This window comes from Oratosquilla oratoria, chromosome 10, assembly GCF_046742065.1.
Source record: "Oratosquilla oratoria isolate Oo_2021 chromosome 10, ASM4674206v1, whole genome shotgun sequence".
Classification (NCBI taxonomy): Eukaryota; Metazoa; Arthropoda; class Malacostraca; order Stomatopoda; family Squillidae; genus Oratosquilla; species Oratosquilla oratoria.
Genome location: NC_134786.1, coordinates 75,041,623 through 75,050,283, shown reverse-complemented (window position 1 = coordinate 75,050,283; position 8,661 = coordinate 75,041,623). Strand labels below are relative to the sequence as shown.

Below are 8,661 nucleotides of genomic sequence, written 5' to 3'. Positions count from 1 at the left end.
GTTTCTGGGTCATACCCGTAGACCCACGACTCATCTGATTATTAGTTGTTTCAGGAAATTTGAGTCTTTTGTAGCAACTTGAAGTATGTCTTGTGAAGTTTTAGTACGAAATTCCTTCTGCTCATGGGTCAGGAGACGCGGGACGAATTTTGCCGCCACGTGTGTCATGCCAAGATCTTCCGTCAAAAACTCTGAAACACTTGTCCATGGGATACCAAGATCATTTTTTAATTTCCGGACTATCAATCGCCGATTTTCATTGATTGCAGGCTTCACACGTTCAACATTTTTGGGTGTTCTGCTTGTTAAAGGCCTACTAGAACGTGGATCATTTTCAACAGATTCTCGGCCTTCTTAAGCGTTTGTACTACATCTTTATCTGTGGTTCATTCATTGAATCATCCTGGAATGCCTTCTTAATCATTCGAATAGATTCCGCTGAGGAATATTCAATTTTGCAACAAAACTTGACATAGGGTCGCTGATCTACCCGCCCAGTCATTGTCAGTCTCTTCCATTCGCTAACCACTCTGCTGGTGTGAGTAAACCAATTACTGCCTACTTCCTTCTTAAATCTACATTTGTCCAATTCAAATCCATTACTGCGAGTCCAGTCCTGCTGTCTTAACATAATGATCTTATCTGCATCACCTTTGTTAATGCCCTTGGCCCATTTGAATACCTCTATTAGATCATTCCGAACTCTTCGTCTTTCCAGAGAGTATAAGTTTTGGTCAATTTTCAAACCCTTGTATCCTTTTGGTTATTATCTTTCGTACAGATTCTAGTGAGCTGATAACCATTCTATAGGATAAAGACAAAAACTTAACGCAGTCAAAGATGGGTCTGATTATTGCCAGAGAGAGTTCAGTAGCTACGTCTACACTTTTGTTTGTTACCGTCCTAGTAATAAATCCTTATACACTGTGATCCTTATTCCAAGCACTAGTACACTGTTTTCTGGGTTTAAGGTCAGGACTCACTAACATTCCCAAGTCCATTTCACCTTTTGTGTCCTCTAATATGGCGTTGTCTAAGTTATACTTTTTTGCTGGGTTGTATAATCCGAAGTGTAAGACACTGCATTTTAAGGTGTTGAAGTCAATTTGCTATATCGCTGACCATGCAAAGAATCTATTAAGATTCTCATCATCTTTCTCCAACCTAATATGGCGTCCTATTTCAGTGCCATCCGAAAACTTACTAGCATCCCTATTAATCTCATTGTCCAAGATGTTTATATACATAATGGACAATAAAGGGCCAAAAAACGAACCTTGGGGAACTCCACTAGTAAGTTCGGGTTTTACACCGTTAATAAGGACCCGCTGTTTTCTGTCGCTATTCCATGCATCCATTCAAACACTTTTCCTTTTATACCATAGGGCTTTGCTTTTATTCAGAAGTCTCTGGTGGGACAACTTGTCGAACGCTTATAGTCACAGTTCATTTATTTATATAATGAACAATAAGGGACCCAAAATCGAGCCCTGGGAAACTCCACTAGTAACACTACTACGTTTCGATTTTACATTGTTAATGGTGATCCGTTGCTTTCTGTCACTACTCCATGATCTAATTCATTCAGACACTTTTCCTCCTATGCCATGGGCTTTGATTTTATTTAGTAGTCTCTGGTGGGACATCATGTTAAACGTTTTTAGTCAAAGTTTATTCTAGAGTAGTTTTACAGATAAGTTTTTTTCAAAGAAATGGTGTATAGGATGAGTGATGGGAGTTTTGTCCTCAGGGACCTCTCCCAGTGCCTTCCCACATTGCCAGTATTGCAGTGGCGAGAAGCAGAAACAAGTATGAATGATATAGAAAATCACAAGATAAATATATTCTCACAAACAAAAATATACATACATAAAAGGTAAAAGAGAAATAGGAGAGTGTGAAAATAAAACTAAGGATGTAATACGAGGAGTAGTGGAACATTTAGAATGGATCAGGTGTTATGTAAACAATAATAAATTTAAGAATATAAAATATATGTAAGATAGATAAAGATATAGTTACAAATAAAAATATGTAAAGGAATAAGAGAAAAGTATAGAATGGTGATAATATAACTGAGGATGTGATGAGAAGAACATTGGATCGTTAGGTTGAGTCAAGTGGTCTGGTCTGAGGTACAACCATTCCTCTCATCCCATCATTGGTTCTATCATCACCTGACCTCATGAGGGTTAAATTTGACAGTGTGACATACATTATAATATCTTTTTTATCAAAACCAAATAATCTTATTAGATTAAATGTATAACCACGCAAAAAAAAGCGTAAACGAATGAAAGAAAATAAGCTAAAATCAAAAAGACTAGAGACCATCATAGCCTGTTAGACGCAATAGCACCCTCTAGCACTTTTTTTTTAGAATTGACGCCAAATTTGTTTCCATTTGGTTACATAGCGTGTACCCTCACCTGAGTGAAATTACTCGATGGCAATCAGAATAAGCATACAAATCGAATTAGGTGGATAGGTGATTAAGAAGGGTAACTCTCAAACTAATGATGACTTCAGGGAATATGCAAGTCCTCCCTTGACCGGGATCCTGGCTGTCTGAGCACACAGGGCAAATGTGGCGGCTCAGGCAGCATCTAAGTTCATGGTATGAATTTTTTCATTCATTTCACCTAACTAACAATGTCTGCCATTACATTAATCTTGTTCATGTTATTGACATCCCCGTGTACTGTGTATAACCATGAGAGGACTGACGGTGGTATTCTTATAAAACAATTCATTCCTTATATAAATCCTTGGATGGAAAAAGTTTATATAAGGAAAGATTTTTTTAAGAATACCACCGCAAGATTCTTACGGTTGTATTCTTAAAAAATCTTTCCTTATATAATTGTTTCCCTTCCAAGGATTTATACAAGATTTATATAAGGATTTTTTTAAGAATACCACCATGAAAAACCTCAGGAGGACCTGATTCCCTTCCCATTTCCCGTCCATCATACCCGTTCCCATTCTTAGAAGGAAATATTCATCCTTACGATTTCAACAGAGCACCTCAGGCAGCAGCAGCAGCAGACTCCTCTGGGAAACCGACCCAACCTAAGAAGTCCGCCCCCGAAGACTCCATCTTCACCTGAAGAACCATGGCCGACGACTGGAAAAGCCCAGCCTTCCGGGAGAAGATCATCAAGAAACTCGATGACAACATCCAGAACTTGCCCCCTGGCAGTGCTTCCCGAAGTGCCAAGGAGATGGAAGATCAGGTGAGGTATTCAGACACCTTCAAGAGCAAACGGAGAAAACATGACCTTGTCTAGATGATTCAAAGTTTGCAATGCTGTAATGATCAGATATATGAAAGTATACATGAGAATAGACATCTGCGTAGTGTGTGTGTGTGTGTGTGTGTGTGTGTGTGTGTGTGTGTGTGTGTGTGTGTGTGTGTGTGTGTGTGTGTGTGTGTGTGTGTGTTTGTGTGTGTGTGTGTGTGTGTGTGTGTGTGTGTGTGTGTGTGTGTGTGTGTGTGTATTCACTTGGTCTTTTGGATCACGTGTTCGACTCGTGATCGACAGCTATTTGTCCTGGAAGAGAGCTCAGAGCTCGTAGGTCCGTGTGTGGGTAATGCTATGTGTGTGTGTGTGTGCGCGCGCTTACCTTGTTATATTCTACCGGAGGGGGAGCTATGCTCGTGGTAACCCGTCTTTGTATCTCGCAACATCTAGTTTGTTCTTAAATTGGTGTATATGTGCGTGTGTGTGCGTGTACATGTGTGTGCATGTGTGCGCGTGTGTGTGCGTGCATGTGTGTGGGTTCATGTAAGGATAAACTTAATAACATCCCCCAACGTTTGATGTTCCTTACCTCATCGATCTCTTACAGGTCTTCGGCAAGGCGAAGAGCAGGGAGGAGTACCTACAGATGGTGACCCGCCTGGTCCTCCACCTCAAAGTGAACGCCACTTCGAAGGCGCCTGGGCCCAGCCCTCCTGCTGGCGGGAGCCCAGTCACGGTGACGGAAGAGTAGCTCTTGAAGGAATTTTGTATATATTCTAATTTCCTTTCCATGTTTTCTGTCACTTTATGTGTAGTCACATATTTCATGGTTCGTTGCGTCAGCTTACGGTATGGAGGTGATGGCGACAGCAGAGATTTAAGATCGGCTTTTGATTGGTTTAGAATGATTTTTGATCAACTTTAGACCAAATAAATTAGTTTGACAAGGAAATTCCTTACTTATGAAATTTAAATCTGTTAATGAAATGTGAGTTTCATGATCTCGCAGTAATGAGGAATATAGATTAAAAGGGTTTAGAAACGTCTACTGTTAGAATATTTTTCGTCATCATAATGTGGATGAAGACCAAAATGTCTGCCACCAGCCTCTGAATTTACGTATGTCTGAAAATCAAATGTTAAACCAGATTCCCTTACTATCATCCCCACTGTAATAGAATGAGTATTAAGTTACGGCACAATTTGTATATATTGGACGCAGATGTAAGCATATATGAAGAGAAGATGAGCACATTACGTTTTTAGTGGATAGCATGTATACATATAACCTGTTAATTTGTCAAGTGTCACTCAGATGTAGTACATATGCGTGAAGCTTATGACGTAACTGGGATCTACAAAAGCACGAGCTTAGTGTAGTACTTTTATTTATTTGTTTGTTTGTTTATTTATTTATTTATTTTATCTATTTTTTTAAGACGTTAATTCTTACTTGGGCTCCTAGGATCAGTCCGTGTATCGAGCACTGGCTAGCGTAGTTTCAATAGATAATATTGAACTAATTAGTCAATAGACTCAGGTTCTTCTTTATAGGAACTTTCTAGCTCCTGGATTATCGGTGATGGCCACCTCTTAATGGATATCCTTGGACCCAGACCAGGAGCCAAGTGACAGTTAACACGGGTTATGATACCAATAGATTTTTTTTTTATAGTCTTAACGGAGGCATCGAGAGAAGAAAATGTTGGTTACTTTTAGAATAGTGACTTGTAAGTTTAGGTACTGAAGTTATGTCTACGTGTCTATCCGTCCATGTACAGTCTTCCAGAAGTCGGGAGTAACCGTGATATCAGTTGTTTTCTCACTTCTCATCAGACGCCTGTTAGGTCATGGCCTGCCAGCTGCCGTTGTCTTGTTTACAATTCTCCGCCACTCCGTTCTATCCATGAATATTTGATTCAGTGACACTTCAGTCATGTCTAATCAATCAATTAGTAGCCTAAGAAAACCTGAATAATCTTTTAAAAGAGCTCAAATTTTGTGTTCTAGAATATTAAAAAAACATTTTCTAATCTTTGTATTTATTTGGATGCTATAAAGTACTATTATCATGGTTACTCCTGATTTCATGTTTTAGTATTTCTATTCGAAACTATATTGGCTTTATTTATTGGTGCTAATGATAGAAGTTACAATAACTTCATTTATTGGTTATGCTTATAGAAATTATACTGGTTTCGTTGATAAGTGTTGTTAATAGAAATCATACTGATTCCGTTCATCAGTGTTGTTAATAACAATTTATACTTGGCAGATGAAAAATAGTTTGTAAATTTCCGTATAATTTTCCGCTTAATGCCAGGGCTTGTACAAGGTCCCAATTCCCAGTCCTGGTGTGAATGTCGTTTCTAAAGATCAAGTGGAAAGTTCATATAAGGAGATGTACAGCTGTGGCCAAAACCATCACCTTAATCTATTGGGTTGGGCAAACTATGATGCCATCGGAGTTTGAGCCCAGTTTCACGTAATCTCAAAGATATGAGCACTACCATGCTAGAGCACATTGATATATTATCTGCCACTCTCATATTTTAAGCTTTAATTTTACCTCGTAAATATAAGCGCTTTAGTTCGATCCTCAACGACTGCCGTTGACAGCAATTACACTGTCCAAGCTCTCTAAATATGATGGTTTCGACAACAGATAAGTACCTCCTGACGTGAACTTCTTACTTGTACAGTCTTAAATGTAGATAAGTAGTTTATATATAAGTCTCTTGTATCGAAGAAATATGAGTAAGGATGGTGTGAAACGTCTAGTCACATGAAAACCGCTTTTTGTGTTCATACAATTAAAGGTATTTCTACACTGAAAATACAATAAGTATGTGTTTAGCTTGATGTCTTAATGTCTATGCAGATGTCTTAAGGCCTACGAAGATGTCTTAAAGTCCACACATATGTTTTAATGTCTACGTAGATGTCTCAAGGTCTATGCAAATGTCTTAAGGTCTGCGAAGATATCTTGAGGCCTACGTAAATGCTTTAATGTCTACGTAGATGTCTCATGGCTTAAGTAGATATCACAAGGTATAAGTAGATGTCTCAAAGTGTACATATTTACCTTTTGTGTTGTTTGTTTTCCTTCGTCTGCAAGGTCTCTAGTCTGGTACACTTCATGGAGAATATGTGTATATTAGTGATTAGGGCCTGGTCTTTAATTAATTGATTAATTTATTCATTTATTTATTGTTAATAAGTCTCTTATGTGGACATTTCAAAGGTTTTATACATAAACTCTAGGTCTTCTCTTACTAAGGTCTCATTGAAGCAAGGCCTCTGGTCTTTGAACTTTCAGATACCTCTTTGGTGATTTAGTCTTTCAAATGCTAGTCTTTTCAGTCTCTAATTTGTCAGACCTGTCATCAGGTAAACTTCTGACTTCGAAGACTTCTAGAATCTACAAACCTTCAATCCATAAGACCACTGGTACTTAAACTCATTGGTCTGCCAGATCTTAAGGCTTTTAGTCTTCTGGTCTCTCAGACCCTTAGTCTTTAAGGCACTATTTTTGCGAGGCCCCTAGTGTAAAGCTCCTCTAGTTTACAAGCTCATTGGTCGGAGAGACCTTTGAAGGACCTTTGAAAACAGCGGTCTTTTGAGTCGGTCTTCTTGCGCTCTGAACTTTGAGGCTCCTTTTACCACTGATGATCTGATAGGAGCTTCACCTCTCAGGAAGGAAACTTCACCTCGGCCTCGTATCAATGTTTCACATATCAACGCCCGGCGCACATACATAGCCGTGACGTCATACGTATATAAAGACAGGATAACTATAGTTATAGATAAAGCTAGGCTTTTCGTACCTCAACCTGTAATAGACTTTGTTGATTAAATGAATTTTGATAATGTTATGAAAAATGCCTTTTATTACCACACTTACAGAGAAAGGAATCGAATGAATGTTTCTATGAAATGAAATGTGACATCTACTAAAACGACATTATCATGGACATTCCTAAAAATATTTGTGCTTCAACCTGTATTGATTTTTAATTAAGAAAATATGGTATAAGGACCGACTTTCCTTACCATTCTTGCTTATAGAGTAAATAAAGCAAGTGAATGTTTATGTGAAATGAAGAGTTTTATGAGCTATAGTTATTTCGGAACTAACGCAGAAAGTTGTAGAAATAAGTGTGCACATACTGTTGTATGGAGAGGAGACTTCGAATGTAAGTGAGCATGGATGAGGTATTTGAGAGATATAATAGACCTTTCAAAAAATGATACTAAGAAATGAGGATGTGGAGTGGAGAACGGATGTTGATAAAAAGCTCTGGCAGGGCAGAACAGAGACTGTTTCTGGTGGTTTGGATATATGGATAGAACGAATGAGGGATATCTGACTAAGAAAGTGTGGAGAAAAGAAGTGGATTGAATTCGAAAGGGATGACCTATATATTCGTGTGCCCGGGGAGGTTGGTTTGCCACTTCCACCTCCCCTCATCACCCAAAGGGGCAGCGAATCGAGGCTTCCCATACCATCGCAGTACTCAGGAACGGGGACCCATGTTCACGTGGCCAGCCTGGCCGCAATTGGCGCAGGTTCATTTTTCGAATGCTGGCGCGGCACACGCCGGTACCTGTGCCGAAACTGATGTCTCTGGGGATGCCAGCTCGCCATCTCTACCTCCACTTACGCACGAGAGTACATGAAAATATAACAACTCCATGGCCCAGATTACCCCATTCCTCATGGCCCAGATTACCCCGTTCCTTCGCGGTCTCACTCTCTCCTCTCACCCGTCCTCTTCACTTCGTAAAGTATCGAGTAGCACACCGTCTTCGTTCATTCAACAAACCCTTCATTTACTGAGCCCTTTTAAGTATCACTTCTGTTGTGTCCCAGCCTGGTAAGTGGGCAATTTTTTCCAAGTGAATCACCAATGAATTAGACGTTCGATGGGGTCCAAAGTCACTTTAGTGCTCAATTGTCCATTTATTGATACCTCTGCTGGTTTCTCTGAAGCATCCTGATGAGCAAGTGACACAGGGTACCTTATAAATCAAGCTGTTTTCGTTTGATTCGTCCACACTCAATTTCTTGTTCTCAATGACTACTCCAATTCTGATTCTTGTGGCGTACGCAATTTCAATCCCAGCTCTTGTGAGAATTTGTTCTGATTCGCCTGTGTGCCTAAAGTTGGGGGCGGACAGAAACTCGCTGTTGTCGATTTTAGTTTCCTTTAGATCACTTCTGATATTCGCAGTGTCCCGTATGAACTAGCTAAATGCATCGCTAAATCATTACCCCCCCTCCTTCTCTAACTCCTCCTTTGTCCTCCTCCCCCTCCTCCTCTACCTATCCTTCTTCCCCTAGCTATCCTTCTTCTCTCTTTCTCCCTTTCTTTCCTCCTTCTTCTCCACCCTCTACTCTCTTCCCCCTCCTCAC

The 8,661-nt window shown here is 39.6% G+C and overlaps 1 protein-coding gene across 3 annotated transcripts in view; it reads left to right on the top strand.

Annotated features, from left to right (window-relative positions):
* The window catches only part of LOC143029317 (mediator of RNA polymerase II transcription subunit 15-like), a 20,691-nt gene extending 13,564 nt beyond the window's left edge, over window positions 1–7,127 (top strand). For all 3 annotated transcript variants that reach the window (XR_012966818.1, XM_076192074.1, XM_076192073.1), the window contains 2 exons: window positions 3,023–3,236; window positions 3,853–7,127. Coding sequence is in view for 2 of the 3 variants with exons in the window: in XM_076192074.1 (XP_076048189.1) it covers window positions 3,117–3,236; window positions 3,853–3,996 (264 nt within the window). In the remaining variant the exon portion in view is untranslated. The remainder of the gene's footprint in view (window positions 1–3,022; window positions 3,237–3,852) is intronic.
* The last annotated feature ends 1,534 nt before the right edge of the window (window positions 7,128–8,661 follow it).